This window comes from Megascapheus bottae, chromosome 11 (assembly GCF_031878675.1).
Source record: "Megascapheus bottae isolate mThoBot1 chromosome 11, mThoBot2.hap1, whole genome shotgun sequence".
NCBI classification, from domain to species: domain Eukaryota; kingdom Metazoa; phylum Chordata; class Mammalia; order Rodentia; family Geomyidae; genus Megascapheus; species Megascapheus bottae.
In genome coordinates this window covers 42,001,387-42,018,405 of record NC_143519.1, presented here as the reverse complement: position 1 = coordinate 42,018,405, position 17,019 = coordinate 42,001,387, and the positions used below count along the sequence as shown (strand labels likewise).

The 17,019-nt window shown below is 41.3% G+C and overlaps 1 protein-coding gene across 1 annotated transcript in view; it reads left to right on the top strand.

Moving 5' to 3' along the window:
• Erich6b (glutamate rich 6B) overlaps nt 1-17,019 on the top strand; it is a 50,438-nt gene that overhangs the window by 21,213 nt on the left and 12,206 nt on the right. The window contains exon 4 of the mRNA XM_090341791.1: nt 15,056-15,138. Coding sequence (XP_090197917.1) covers nt 15,056-15,138 — 83 coding nt within the window. The remainder of the gene's footprint in view (nt 1-15,055; nt 15,139-17,019) is intronic.

The window sequence follows — 17,019 nt, the reverse complement described above, 5'->3', positions numbered from 1 at the left end:
TTGTTATTAGTATTATATATTATTGTTCCCCTGCTGATGACTTATGCATGACCACACTTGTTTGAATATATTTCCCTACTTGTGAAGGAGACATAACCAAAGATAAGAGAAGGAAGGGTATGAGAGGATCTGTGCCATCCACTCATCTACTCTGTGACAGGCAACTTCATTTTAATTTTATTTTATTATTGGGGTGCCATACAGAGGGGTTACAGTTACATTCATCAAGTAATGGATACATTACTTCCCATGATTTTCTCCTACTTTCCTTCCCTCCACCCCCTCCCACTCATCTTGTTTTTCCTTTCTCTTCCAATTTTCAAATACACAAATAAACTTATATATAATATACCAAGTACCAAAGTCAGATACAGTAACAACATGAGATAAACCTTAAGGAGAAAAGAAGGAAAAAGAAACAGCTTCACATATTACATTAAGAACAACAATCACAAAGATAAACCTCATGTTTCCATATCCTAGAGTTCATTTCGCTCAGCCTCATCCTATATAGCCATATGTACATAGCTTTTGAGCTATCATGAGTCTCTGTTAGAAGAATCCTATATGTATACTAATTGTTACAAATGAGGGAAACCATAGACTCTATGTTTCTTTGGGTCTGGCTTATTTCACTTGATATGACTTTTTCCAAGTCTTTCCATTTCCTTATAAATGGGGTAATGTCATTCTTTCTGATGGCAGCATGGAATTCTTTTTTTCCCATATAGTTTTTATTGTGATTAATAGAAGGGTTACATTATATTCACCAGGCAGAAGGTGCATTACTTCACAAACATTAATACCCTTTCTCATGTCTTGGTCCCCATTTCCCTCCCCCCATCCCCACCCCTCATCTTGTTTTCCCCCCTTCCCTATCCAATTTCAAATAACCAAATACGCATATATATACAATATATCAGATAACCAGGTGAAATACTGTAACAATATGAGATGGCCAAGGGACAGCAAAAGAGATGAAAGATAACATAGTACATTAAGGACAACAATCACTCATTATATGACTTTTGTTTCTATATCCTAGAGGTCCTTTTATTTAGCATCATCCTATATGGCCTTATGTATCTAGGTTTTGTTCTATTGTAAATCTCTGCTAGGAGAGCCCAAGGTTTCTATTGATTGTGACAAATGAGGGAAACCATTGAGCCTATGTTCCTTTGAGTCTGGCTTACTTCACTTAATATGATTTTTTTCTAAGTCTTTCCATTACAAATGGGGCGATGTCATTCTTTCTGACAGCAGCATAGAAATCCATTGTGTATAAATACCACATCTTGTTGATCCACTCATCAACTGAGGGGCATCTGGGTTAGTTCCATATCTTTGCTATGGTAATCAGTGGGCAGCATGGAATTTTATGGTGTAAATATACCACATCTTCATGATCCATTTGCCTACTGTTGGAGCATCTGGGTTGGTTCCATATCTTAGCCATGGTGAATAATGCTGTGATGATCTGGTCATAAAAGAAATGCAAATCAAAACAACTCTAAGATTCTACCTCACTCCAGTTAGAATGGCCAGGATCAGGAAAATGAATAATAACAGATGCTGGAGGGGATGTGGCCAGGAGAGATCACTGCTACACTGTTGGTGGGAGTGCAAACTCGTTCAACCACTATGGAAAGCAGTATGGCAGTTCCTCAAAAGGCTAAACATAGAACTCCCCTATGACCCAGCAATTCCACTACTTGGCATTTATCCAACCATCCAGAATCTAGGGCATACTAAATCCACTAGCACAACGATGTTCATTGCAGCATTACTCACCATAGCAAAGATATGGAACTAACCTAGATGTCCCTCAGTTGATGAGTGGATCAACAAGTTGTGGTATTTGTACACAATGGAATTCTATGCTGCTGTCAGAAAAAATGACATCGACCCATTTGTTAGGAAATGGAAAGACTTAGAAAAAATCATATTAAGTGAAGTAAGCCAGATTCAAAGGAACTTAGGCTCAATGGTTTCCCTCATTTGTCATAATCAGTACAAACCTTGTGCTCTACTAGCAGAGATCTGCAACAGAGCAAAACCTTGATACATAAGGCCATATAGTATGAAGCTAATTGAAAGGACCTCCAGGATATTGAAACAAAAGCCATATAATGAACGATAGTTGTCCTTAATGTACTATGTTATCTCTCATCTCCTTTGCTGTCCCTTGGGTATCTCATATTGTTACAGTATCTCACTTTGTTATATGATATATTGAATTTATTTGTATTTGGTTATTTGAAATTTGATAGGGAAGGGGGGAAAACCAACATGGGGGGTGGGGGGTGGGTGGGGGGGAGAGTAATGGGTACCAAGACATGTGAAAGGGTATCAATGTATGTGAATTAATGCACCTTCTATCTGGCAAATATCATGTAACCCTTTTATTAATTACAATAAAAAATATATATAAAAATTTTAAAAAAAGAAAAAAAATAGGGCTATTCCCCCCCAACCCCTACTGCTAAAATATGTGAAATAGGAGAAATCAAGACACTTCACACACAAAAAAATCCCTTTAGTAATAAATTGACCTCTGACCATTAGACTGCTTTCTATTGTTCTCTAAGAAAGGAAGAGATAGAATTTGGAGAGTCAGCTTTAGTTGCATCCTAGAGCTTTTTTCCTCATGTTTGTTTCCTTTGGCTGGCAGTACACAGCTTCTCAGGGTCAATAAATCTTTTGGTAGTGTTAAAAAAAATAATGCTGTGATGAGCATGGTTGTACTGGTAGGTTTAGTATGGCCTTGTTTCTGGATATTTGGGTAGATGCCCAGGAGTGGATTTCTAGGTCATAGGGGAGCTCTATGTTTAGTCTTTTGAGAAAGCTGACAGGCAACTTCAGAGATTCCCATGGCTCTGGATGAATTATGTTAAGTCATATTAACATCATTTCTTTAAAGAATCGATATTCTTTAAAGAAATGACCTCTGCCCCCACACTGATTTGTGGACTAATCCAATAAATGTGTATGTGGGCCTGAAGTAGAAGTATCAGTTGTCAATGAAGACCAAGAGTCCCATTGGACTGACTGCATGAAGAGGTTGCAAATACTGGCTAGATAGAGTGCACTGGTTATAGAGGAAAGGCCTCGCTCTCATGGTGAGAAGATGCATCATAACATGGCCCTGAAGGGATGTTACCTACCTTCTCTATGATTTCATTTCCTCCCTCATAAAAATCACCTTTCTTGATGATTCCTGGCTCTCACCTGTAATCCTGCCTATTAAGGAGGCTGAGATCTAAAGATCACAGTTCCAAAGCAGTCTGGGCAGGAAAATTCATGAGACTCATCTCCAAATAAACACCAAAAAAAAAAAAAGAGTGAGAAGTGGAGCTGTGCTTCAAATGGTAGAGCACAAGCCTTGAGGGAAAACATAAAGCTTAGGATAGTGCCCAGACCCTGAGTTTAAGCCCCAGTATTGGCACACACACACACACACACACACACACACACACACACACACACACACCTTTCTTCACAGGGCGATTGTGTTGATTAAATGAAATAATACATCTGAAAAGGCTTTGAATGCTCTCCATGCCACATGACTTGCAAGCTATTAAAAAAAAATAGTCTTTGGGACCGGGAGTTTGGCCTACTGGTAGAGTACTTGCCTGGCATGCACGAAGACCCAGGTTTGATTCCTCGGTATCACATACATAGAAAAATGCTGGAAGTGTGCTATGGCTCAAGTGGTAGAGCTCTAGCCTCGAGAAAGTGCTTAGGCCCTGAGTTCAAGCCCCAGGACTGGCAAAAAAAAAATAGTCTTCTTATCTCACAAAAAAATGATGTACCAGAAAGCAGGACTTACCCATGTTATAGAGTAAACAGAGTGCTTGATGGGACCCGTTAGAGAAGTGATCCAAAACTTTCCTTATAACAGATTCTGCTCTGTAGTGAGTAATGCTAGAGACATCAGTAGTATAATGACGGATTCATACAGTTTTTCCCTACTACCATTCTCATAAACAATCTGCAGGATTTGATTTTTCTTTCCCCCTGCTAGTTCTTCCTTGGCAGCTCTTAGCATCACTGACTTTCCATTCCCATTTGAGAGTTGGCATCCCAACTACCATTGCCTCTAGGAAATCTAAAAGTTCCTGTATCTAGGAAGAAATGTTCCAAGGATATTCTTACAATGATGGATGGGAGAGACAGCTGGCTTTTCATATGGGGAAGGCTGTCAGTTTATGACCTGAAATTGGTAACTGATGAAGGAAATAGGAAGGCCCTGACCCAGGCATCTCCAACCACCACTACATCATTTCTGCATGTATCTTATCCCCAAAATGTCAGTGGATACAGCCCAATAGCATAGTTAGTTGTTAGCATGCATTTCACAATTCCAACCATTGTCCCTCACCCCATTTCATAAATGAAGAGCCTTGTATTACAGAATGGGCAAGACATTTTGTTCAGTATCACAAACAAAAAATCACATTAACTGGACAGACTCTCAAGCTTTCTCTCCTCTCCTCATCACTTTGTCTTTTCTCACTTCTTTCATTCATCCTTTCTTTCTTCTTTTTAGTAAGCTTGTGCACTTTAAAAGAAAAGGACCTATTTATTTCCAAAAAAAAAAGAAAAGAAAAGAAAAAGAAAGCTGAAAAAGTAGAAGGTAGGAAAATCTCTCCCAACTTATTCACATCCAAATATAGACAAAACAGACATTTTTAGAGATTTTGTTAAATTCTGTCCTATTACCTTTATTATATGGTTGTTTGATCAGTATTCAGTTTTATTTGATAGTTTTGTATTATTTTAATTAGCTAAAAATACGTTGTGTACACAAGCTTGTATTTTGTCTTCATAAATGACTATTGTAATTTCACCATTTAATCTTGTTAGTTAAGTTTTAGATAGTCAGTGATATTCTTAATAAGATTCAGTCCAAAGTATGAAATGACAAAAAAAGTGTTAAATATTTATCTTTCAAATTCAAGTTTGGGTTCTTATTTCTTGACTGCTTTCTCTGGGTTGTTCTTTATTACTTGAATTGATGGAATATTTTCTGCCAACTGTCCATGAAATTCCTGATCTAATGTCACTCAAGGCATTAGGTGGTTAAATGACATAAGCAGCTTCCTTAAAATTAAAAACTAAATTTCATTGTATTTGCACGTTCAGCCACCTCTGCTAAACAGATGCTCTTTATCTCATGTCAGAAAGATGTATTCATGATTACCTAAAGAATTTAGCAGAGCAAATTTTAATATCCAGAAGCCACAATTTCTTGAAAGTTATCTTCTTAAGCCCTCTCCAGTTCTATACCATTTAAAACTCAGAATACCAGGAAATGGAAAGAGGATTTTTCCTTGTTTTTTGTTTTCTTTCCGTTTTGTCTTGTTTGTTCGTTCATTTGTCTTTGAAGGGGAGATAAGGGAGGAAGTAGAGAGGCAAAAGGCGAACTAATATGGCACTAGACACCATGTTGAAAATGAACAATACAACTTGTGGGTGGGGATGTGAGGGGAAAACTGGGAGGAACAAGAGAAGTGGGGACCTTGCCCAAATATACATCACCTTTATAATACCAATAAAAAAAGTTAAAATATTTAAAACAAAATAAACCTCAGAATATTTACAGAGAAAACATCAAGGGAAAAATAGAAAATTTCTATAATCCAGACCTTTTCTACATCAATCTTAACCTTAGAGCTAGCAAGACTCTCTGAAATAGAAGAAACTTTTTTTTCTCTCTGTGCCAATAATATTTTTCTGTGGTTTTCTTTTCTTCCAATAGAATTCAAGACGCATTCATTGAGAACCACACCAAGGTAAAATTTTTCTTCTGGGATAAGACAGATGGAAACTTATACTCAGGACTGATGTGTCAGACACTTTTGAAGCTCCGAGATGAGAAGAGGGTCTCACGGAGACGTTTTCCCCGAGGAAAGGGGAGTTGAGTGATAGACCTCTGGAAACCACAACCTTATTCACTTCTGCCACATAGTTGTCCCCAGGGGGAGGGTATTCCCTAGATGACACAGACAAACCATGTGGGTATGGAACGTCTTAGCTGGGGACAATAGCCAAAACCAATGCTTTCTGGTTGTGTTTTATTGGGTGACCACAGAGTGGTTGCACCGTATCCAAGGAAAGAATATGTTCAAACAAATTTCCAAGGTCTACATCCTCATTCAGGTAAAATCGTGAGACAGGAGGCTTGACCTAACCTGGATAATCAATGAAATATCTGTGGAATTGCCTTTAGTGTACCCAGCTGTGGAGAAATGAGTGTGTGATTGTGAAAGAGTTCATGATGGGCCACCTACAGGGTGCTGGCCTTTCAACTTCAGAGACATCTGCATCAGTGGTTGTTCTATTCTGCCTGTTGTAATGATGAAATAGAACAAGCAGCTGGGAAGATCAAGGTTGTAAGCCATGAAAGAGGAGGAATGTCTGAGAATAGCACACTCTCAGTGATAGAAGTCTACTCCAGTAAGGCTTTGAGAGCAGCCACAGATTCTTGGTTTTTAGTAAACTAGCAGTTGGCAATTTGTGACTGTTGCCCAAAGTGTCACATGGGCCTATTCTCCATTATCCTCTTCTTCTGGCATCAGCCTCTTGAGACTAGCTGAAATCTGAAGGAACAGGAGAGCAGCCATCACTTCCTCAAACTCCCAGCATGCCATAGACCTGATTCCCTAACCTGGCTTTTCTGTCTAGAAATTAAGCAACTCCTGTGCTCTTCTCTGACAGCTTCTTGGGTGCCAGCACCTCTCAGAGATATATGCTGTATGCTAAACCACCTCCTCAAGTGTTTTCTCCTCCTGACATGGAATATTCTGACATGGGTTCTTCCCTGGGAAGTCAACACTCTTGGATGACACTGTCTCCCTTCCTAAGAAACCAGGCCAGTCAGACAATTTGGCCCTACAAAAAGAAGTCCGGTAAGAAAGCTTGCTTGCTGCCCAGGTCCCATCCCATGGCTAAGATCCTCTGGCAAAGTACTCAGTGACTTTTTTAAAATAGTATTTCATGGCAGGGAAGAGGGGTGAGTGTTTCAATGCCCCCTCCTGTACTAACAGAACAGTTTTCTGGGCCCACCATCCTAAATCAGATTTAAGTAAGTTAACTCCACTATCAATCTCTCCTCAGAAAAAGACCTCAACAGTGTTGGCACACAAGTTATCTTCCTCAGTCTTGCCTATCTCTTACTTACTTTTGTTGTGAGTTTTCCTATCCTTCTTCTATGAACACAGGCTCCAGAACACTAGTCATTTATTTCCTAGATTACAGCCTGGCTCTCTGGGTTCTAGTCCATATCTAGAAGACCATGGAGAAAACAGCAAAGGAGACTGAGCTCCCTTAAACTCTGCCTCAGCATGCATTTGAAACAAGCCCAGATTGAGATCCAGATGCTCTCCCCACTAAAAAGAAACTCATACAGTGAACATGTGTAGCCACAACTAGGAGCCATGTAATATAAACTTTGACAAGACTGCATTTAGGGACTTAATTTTCCACTGAATATATGTCAAAGCCCCTTCCCTCTAAGGTCCTGGAGATGAAAGACTAAACAGCATTTGTCATCATTATTAATCATGTAAATCAGCCTTAGTGGTATCAATATCTCATTGATTCACAGACTTATTCACATCTGTAGTCATGGCAACAATAAATTACATTTCCTGTTACTTCATCTATTGCCCCTCTCCTTGCTTGCTACATTTTGAACCTCAAATGTGGTTTAATAAAATTAGTAGCCAGAAACCGTAGAAGAACAGATAAAGAAGCCAAACACACATGTACAAGAGTCAGATTATGAGTATTCATGAGTAAATAGGTTTTTATTTGGGGCTCCTGTCCACATGGGTACTTTCATGGAACTCCAAAAACTGGAACCATTTCAAAGTCAATGATGGTTGGGAAATGTGAACATTTGTCTAAGTACTCATAAGCAGGACTCTGAGATTTATTTACTGTCTCTATTTCCTATCAACCTTGAGAAAAATGAGAGGAGAAGGTAAATTGGAAGAAGATGAGAAGGAAAGATTCTCACCTATATACAACACTTTGGACCCATCCCCAGGAGATGTACTGATAGCATCATTGTTTTGTGAGCTTTTTCAACTACCATCCCTTTGGTAGTTAAGCTTATATTGCACAAATAGTCATACCTGTATTTAAGTTGTAAACACCAAGGACAGGTGGTCTATAAGAGCATATTTTTTTCCATACTGAGTTTCTTAAAGTCAACACATGTAGAGTGGTTAGTAAGTCCAGTCTCCCATAGCAAGTGTCTACCCAAGTACTATGACACTGGCAATTGTAGCCAACAACATGTCTGTATTGGAGCCTCCAAACCAGGCCCCGTGCCACATCTAGAGGGATGATGGTGAAAGATTCCGGCCACTGTAACTCTGAAATATGGTTTGCTGGGGTGCTGCATTTAACTCAAAAACCTTAAAAGCCATTTCAGGAAGAGTCTTCATCCTGAAGCCTCTCTGTTCACTTAAAGTCCAGACCCTTGAAGAAGAAAACAATTATCTCTGACCCTTTCCTACATCTTTGTTAACCAAACTCATACTTTAGGACAAAAGATTGCATGTTTTCCAAGCCCACTGAGAGCTCCTGAAAATCATTTACTATTCTCCTGACATTAAAACTCCCCCTTTGAAAGAGGTGCACAAACTGAACTTGCTCCATGAATCATAAAATGTGTGTCCTAGCTACTTAGTCTGTCTACTGTCAGTTCATCCCTGTGACTATAGCAGAAATAGAAATAAAGCAGAAAGACAAGCTATTCCCTAAAATCTATGGGCAGGGGGTGACTTTACCTTTTTGCTGATGGGTTAGAATCCAACGTGCTGGAGAGTTTTGATGGTAATGGGCACGTGATTATGTTTGGCCTGTGAAATGGAGCAAGTATGACAATATAACAGGGATAGCTAGACTCAGAAACTCAAGGGTCCTGGGTCACTGCCAAGTGCCAGGAACATATTAATGTGTTAGATAGCCAAGCCAGCCAGAGGAAACCATGTTCTTTTGACAGAGGTGGGCTCGTAGGTGAGGGAGTCAGATCCTGTGGCCAGGTTAAAAGAAGAAAGCAGGACAAGCTAGCTGTACCTTCTGTCACACATCCTGTATACAGCATTTGAACAAGTTCTGACACTGCCCCATCAAAGCCCACAAGCTGACAAAAGTGTCAGATTACCAGAGAACACTGAGAGGAGCTTCCACCTTCTAGGACAGGGGCTTCAATCAGGAGCTGACACAGGCTTAAGGAGCTTTAGTGTCCTCCACAAGGTGACAGAGATGTTGTCAGAGGAAACCAAGAAGAGGAGAGGAACTCAGCGAAGCATCTCATGTAGGAAGACACATGGTAACCCTCTACAACAAATCACCAAAGGGCATTTGCAGACAAGAATCCACTTTCACCCACCCATCTGTTAGGGAAAGAATGAGCACAGCAAAAGCAATGCACAGGGCTGGGAGGTCAAGGAGAAGGACAGGAGAGAGCAGAGGTGCGAGAGAGTTGGTCCACTTCCAGTGCATATAGACCAATTCCTTGTCCTTATTCAAATCTCCTTGGGAGTGGGCCTAAAAAGTCGCATTCTTCACAAGAGCTCTGGAAGATTCTAGGAAAGAACTGGACACCTTTAACTCATGGGACCCAGGCCCCTAGCTCCAAGGTATTTGTTTCAACATGACATCTATCATTCAGCCCCGGTGGGTCAGAAACAGTGTTTTACATGACACGGCCCTTTCTACTGACCAGACTTTGAATTCAGTCTAGAGGCAAAAACATTCAGATAAATCCTTGAAACCTATTACACCAAACGATGGCAGATCTGACATGGGAAAAAATGCTAACGGTCCAGAAATGCCTCAAGGTCCAGATGAGGAGGCGTGTCAGAAGACCAGAGACTATTTACAGTTCCAACTATCTATCTATCCAGGCACAGGGCAGGATCATAAACAAAGGAAGCCAGAAATTGTAACACCAATCTTTACACCCAGGCTCACAGAAATCTTCAAGAGTTGGTGCCTGGTGTAGTACACACCTATAAATAGTAGTTACATACTTTTGAAATTGGTGTTGGACCTTCCATCTGATTCAAGATCCAGAAGGTTGAAGTAACAGGACACATCCTATTCTAGAGAAACAACCTTCAGGGACTGGAGATAGAACTATGTACCCAGAAACCCACACATAGAAAACTGCAGTGAATAACAAAAGGAAGTGATCCTTTCAGCTACCTGGCAAGAGGGAAAGGAGAGCAAGAAAGCTCCCAACAGTGAAGCATATATGTAGACATTTTTTTGCACTTGGCTCTTGAAATTACCAAAGATGAGGATGTTGACAAGAATGAATGTAGGAAAATGGCTCTGATTGTGAAGAACATTGTCAGGAAAGCCAAGTTTCAGAATAAACACCCCTAACAAAATCTACTAAGTACAGCTGGGCACTGGCGGCTCACATCTGTAATCCTCCCTACTGGAGACTGTGATCTGAGGATTCAAGTTTGTGCCTGGCCTGTGGAGGGCCTGGGTCCTATACCGAAGAACTGATAGGCAGGATGTATATGCAGGGCCTCTCCTCTCCAGCACGGTGAATAGGCATGCTGATGCTCCCATTAGCAAAAGCAGCTGTTTGCTTTCACTTTTCATCATGGGCCTACTCCTCTTCTGCTGCTAAGAATTGAATGGTGTGTGTGTGTGTGTGTGTGTGTGTGTGTGTTTATAGGCATGGGAGTAGGAAGAAAAACAAAATGGAAGTACACAAGGCCAAACATAAGAGTGATCACAAACAATCCAGAAGATATCAGACAAGCCTCACCAAGAACTTTATAAAGTTCCAAAATTGTCCCTGCAAACACACACACACACACACACACACACACATACCCCAACCCCACTGGCCACTCTGATTCCTAGCCACTTCCCAGCAGGCACCTCTTATGAAGCTCTTGGCAAGAAAATACCAGAGTTATCTCCACTGTGTGTCCACCAGACTCTCTGCTTCTTACAACAAGCATCGCACCTCTAAGGTCTCAAACCAGCAACCACAATCCTCACGGCTATCCTGAGGACCACACTAACCTCCTGGTGACCAGGAAAGCGCTAGACAGAGATTGCTGACTTGCTGCAGTCCTAGAGTAAGTTACAAAAACCAAGAGAAGATAAAGAAAGGATCCCAATACAGGCCAGAGGTGTCCTTCATCTCCCAGCCTTGTCCCACAGAAGATTAAAATCATAACGCCACCCTCTTCCATCTTCTCAAAGGTCAAAACTAAGACGAGAGCAAGAAACCTCGTTGACAATTGCTTAGGCAGTCCTCTTCAGAAGCTCACACTCATGACTTATGTGATCTATAGCAGTTTCTAGACTACCTACAAGAAGAAAAGAAGAAAATTAGCTCACCTCCAGCCAAGGAGAGGGCTCCAGTTGACCGTATCAGACTAAGGCTCCATAATCAAGTCAACACTCAAGGTTCAAGTCAACACTAACTCAGTCACATGACTTGGAGTTTTAAAGGACCTAATGCATATAATAGCAATGAGTTATATACCTAGAGTTTATCTGACTACATTTATGACCTACTATATTCCTACTATATGACAAACAGGGTATAGAAATAGACTGTCCAAACTTCAACTGTAGTGGGCAAGAGGAAATGGAATTAAGGATGAGGGGTGGACACTCAGAAAGCCTTCCTTGCAGGCCCCCAAACCAGGGAAGCTCAAAAACTTTGCCCCAACTACCTGCTCTCCACCTTGCATCCACCCCATCTATTTAGGAAGTGATTTGATAGGGCTTCCTTTGGTGGAGAGGTATTTGTAGGGTTCTCATTTTTAAGTGTGTTTTGACAGGATCGGGGTTTGAACTCAGGGCCTTACACTTACTAAACAGGTCCTCTACCACCTGAGCCATGGTCTCACCCATTTTTGCTTTGAATATTTTGGGTTTTTTAAAACATATTTTATTTAGCTATTTTAGGAATAGGATCTGGTGTTTTGTTCCGTCCAGTCAAGACCATGATTCTCCTAGCCATATTCTCTGTGTAGCTGCTTAGTTTTTATGGAATGATAGGGGAACTCTTGAAGATTTTACCCAGGCTGACCTCCTCAAATTGCAACAGTCGTGATCTCTGCCTCCTAGGTAGCTGGGGTTACTAGCATGAGTCAGCACACTCAGGATTTGAACTCAGAGACAGGGCACTGGCCTTGAGCTTTTATGTTCAAGCCCAGTGTTCTACCACTTGAGCCATAGCTTCACTTCTAACATGGTTGGTGGTTAATTGGAGATAAAATTCTCAGGGAATTTCCTATCTGGACTGGCCTCAAGCTATGAGGATCTCAGCCTTCTCAGATCTTATCCTCCTACCCTAGGATCTCAGCCTCCTGAGTAGCTAGGATTACAAGCATGGGCCACCAGCACCCAGATTCCCTACCATGATTCTTAAATCCATTTCCCTTCTTGGCGGCGGGGGGCAGAAGGAGGAGCAGACATAACTGCCTAGAAAACATTGAGGTCCTGTGTTCAAACCCCAGTACAGTCAGGAAAAAAAGAAAAAAATGAAATCAATTAGTTTTAGAGATTGAAAGTTCTAGGCTATGGGCCAGGAATTTGGCCTAATGGTATAGTGTTTGCTTTGCATACACAAACACCAGAGTTCGAGTCATCGGTACCACATACATAGAAAAAGCTGGAAGTGGTGCTGTGGCTCAAGTGATAGAGCTTTAGCCTTGAGAAAGTCCAAGCATAGTGCTCAGGCCCTGAGCTCAAGCTCAGGACTGGCAAAAAAAAGTTCTGGGCTAGTTCATTCTACCACCCTATTAGTAATAATTTTTCCTATTCTTTTTCAGGTCATGGCATCCTTGAAACACCGAGAGAGGGTGAGAGCTCAGCAGAATCTGTTTCAGGATCCACTGTTTGTGCAGAGGGCCCTGGGGGGGAAAGGCACCCTGGTGACAGATCCCTTGCTCTGTTCCATCTGTCACAAGTCCTGGAGGGACATAGAGATGTGCTGAGACAGAAAAAACAGGAAATAGAAGACTATTTCTATAGTCACCTGAGACAGGACTAGAGGTCTATCTCCCTATTCAAAAGCTCCAGTACAGAGACTCCACATCTAAAGAAAGTCTAGTCTACTGCTGAGTTCCTGAGGTCTTGGAAATGGGACCTGATGGGATACATATCCCTCCCCCTTTCCTCTCCTCTCTCTCTCTCTCTCTCTCTCTCTCTCTCTCTCTCTCTCTCTCTCTCTCTCTCTCTCTCTCTCACACACACACACACACACACACACACACTTGGAGTTCCTACAAATAGTGTCCTCAAAGATTTATTAAAGGGAGTTTGTTGACTCCTATGAGGAGGAAAGACAGGAGGGAATCTTTATGTTGGCACAACCCAACATGTACAATACTTCTTCACAAAGTAAAAGCCAGATCCATTATCGTCAACTAAATTTTTAAAAAGGAGAGACTAAAGAGACCTCCCTCGATTCTTGCTGAAGGTGACTAGATGTCACCTGATGGAGGAGGAGGATGAGGAGGAGGACAAAGAGAAGGAGGAGGAGGAGGAGCAGGAGCAGGAGAAAATGATCAGTCCTCAAGGTTAGAAGGTTCTTATTGAAGTAATTTTGCAGAGATCTTTCAGAAACTAGCTTTTATGAGGAATTGCATAGATGGACCTACCAGCCTACTAAGGTTTGGCTGAGCAAAGAATCTTTGCCACAAATATACATGTGAAATATATATACACATGAGGTATGCACATGTAATGTATGTCTATAACATGACCCATATCACTTATATATGTGTATTGTGGTATGTATCTCACATGTATAATTTAACACACATGTACATATGTGTGCGTGCATATGTGTATATATCTGAGCTATATTCATCTCTAACTCTACAGAGAAATAGACAGAGCTACATAAATACAGATGGAGATGGAGATAGATGTCTGTATCCCGTCCCCACCCCCAAAGACATAACAAGGATGCAGAATGGAATGAACTAACTCAGCACTGCTCCAGCCTGGTGGGCTCCCAGACCCCATGCATGCCCAGCTTGTAGGAGCTGGTGCCATTTTGAGGCTGAAGCAGTAGGTCCCCATCATTTCCCTGGGGGCATAATTCTCTTGTGACACTCACTTTCTCTAAGCAGTTATGAACCACAAGCAATTCTAAAAGTTGGGAAGTTTTAACAAAACCAGTGGGAGACTTACTTCTTTGGCTTTCTCTCTCCCTAGAGTTTAACTTAGAACCTTGGACTCTACCACCTCAGCCACACACTCCAGGCCTTGATGTTTCAGTGACCTTTCAGAGAGAGTCTAGTGCTTTTGTCCAGTGTTCTCACACCATGATCCTCCTCCCCCCACCTTCGGACTAGCTGGGACCACAAGCGTGGACCACCGTGCGTGGTTGAAATTGAGGGCTTGCTAACTTCTGCCTGGGCTGGTCTTGAACCTCCAGTTCTCTCACCCCCTCTCCCTTACTTCATCCTCAGCTCACTGAAGCAGCACCTTGTCAGACTGACAGTGAGCACAGGGCATCATACTTACCCTGACATGTTGGGTAAAAACTCCTCTTACAACTATTTCAGGCTAAATATATAAATAATATTTTAAAGAAACGAAAAAAAGGGCCGGGGGTTTGGCCTAGTGGTAGAGTGCTTGCCTAGCATGCATGAAGACCCGGGTTCCATTCCTTGGTACCACATGCTTAGAATAAAAGCTGGAAGCTTTTATTCAAGTGGCTCAAGTGTTAGAGCTCTAACCTTGAGAAAGCCCAAGGACAGTGCTCAGGCCTTGCGTTCAAGGCCCAGGACTGGAAAAAAAAGAAAAGAAAAGAAAAAAAAAAAAACATACCCCTGCTGCTTTCAGCTTCCTGTTTTGTTAGGACCCCCAAAGATGAAGTTTAGGTAATCTGACAAATTTATTTGGTCTAGATATTAAAAAAAATAAGAGTAACATCATAAATTAATCTCTTCCCTCTTTTCCTTTATTCTTGCTTTTTCCTTTTTCTATTCTGCTTTGAAATGGTCTTCCTTTTGATGCATCGTCCAAAACTGGAAAGCCTTGGAGTCTCAAAGAAGCTTCTGGAGCAGCTTACTAAGTGAGCCTGTAGACAGGAAGCCCAGTGAGCAGCACAGTGAGAAAGTAAGCTGGATAGAGATTTGAGACATTCTCCTCCAAATATTGGAGCAGGGGGCACTCACAAGTGGCACTTTCTCCCATAGCTGTGTCTTTGGCAGCATTCTAGAAAGTTCCATGGGACTACTGGCCTAAGCAGGAAGCTTCCAACCCAGCACTCCAACATCCCAGGGCTTTGTCACAAAAGGATTTTAGGCAGAGGTGTGACCCAACTATGTTTAGCTGTTTGGGGTTTTGTTTTTTTTTTTTTTGCTTTGATATCTTGAGTCAACCTAGTTTTTGAATTTTGAAACTCTGACTTTGTAAATATAAAAATGCTAAAAGGAAAGGGCCTCTAAAACAAGTCACTCAGGGATCTATCACCTTACCATCCAGAAATAACTGCACCGCTCTTTATGTAGCTTCTGGAAATGATCACAAACATACATCTGGTGTCATAATATACATTCTGTTCTATAACTTACTTTTCCCTTTTTACCTATTTTAGAAATTCATAGTATTCCATTGTAGCCAACTGCATCATCTAATTGTATTTCTCCGTTTGATTAGTAGGCTCTGTATGTTCATTTGTCTGTGTGTGTGTGTGTGTGCCTGCGCGCGTGTGTGCATGTGTGTGTGTGTGTGTGTGTGTGTGTGTGTGTGTATTGCTACTGGAGCGTGAACTTAGGGTCTGGTTGCTGTCTCTTAGCTTTTTGTTCTCTAGGCTGGTGCTGTACCACTTGAACCACAGCTCCATTTCCAAATTTTAGTGGTAAATTGGAGATAAGAATCTCATAAATTTTCCTGCTTTGTCTGGCTTCAAACTGTGATCCAACAAGAACTTTTTTTTTTTTTCGGTCGTGGGTTCTGTCACTGAGTTCTTCAGCTCAAGGTTAGCACTCTACCACTTGAGCCACAGTGCCACTTTGGTTTTCTAGTGGTTAGATGGAGATAAGCATCTTCACAGAATTTCATGCCTGGGCTGGCTTTGAACCACAATCCTCAGATCTCAGCCTCCTGAGTAGTTAGGATGATAGGCGTGAGCTACGAGTACCTGGCCAGCAAGAACTTTTTATTTTATTTTTTTTTTGCCAGTCCTGGGCTTGAGCTCAGGGCCTGAGCACTGTCCTTGGACTTTCTCAAGGCTAGAGCCCTACCACTTGAGTCTCAGCACCACTTCTGGCTTTTTTCTATGGGTTCGAGGAATCGAACCCAGATCTTCATGCATGCTAGGCAAGCACTCTACCAAACTCCTGGCCCCCCAGTAAGAACTTTGTAAACATGAAAGAACCTATTATTTTACCTGAAATCTATGATGTAACTTTTTTCAGTTTTTATTAATGTATCCCCAATTTTTATGGCAGTTTCTATCATATGGTCTTTTTTTCATTTTTGGATAATCCTATTAATTACTTGTTTCTCTTTTGACTAAGTATTATTTGTCAAAATATTTCATAATTCATTTTGGTATATCTATATCTATACATACTTTGGACTTTATTGGGGGAAGCAATATAAAATGGGATCCAGCTGAAGGCCCCACAATATTGACTGTATTTTTCCATGAGTGAATGGATCAATTTTGCATCCTTTAAAGGTCACCCTAGTAACCCCTAACCTTTTAGGAGGGAGACTAATCCCTGAGAAAGTGGCCGTACAGATGAGCAAATGAGGCCATGGGTGCTAGACCCATGCCCGAAACCCCTGCCATGACACAGGAAGGGTAACCTTAAATATACCAGGAACCTGAAGATAATGGGCACATTTGCAAGATCATTTTATTGCTACTTCCCAGTGGTCAAACATAACAGAAATTAGTTGGGTTTCCTATATAAAGCCTAGGAGCTTTTAGTCGGCAATTGGCAAGAATGGTTTTAGGTGAGGGAGATGGAATCCAGAAAGAAAATG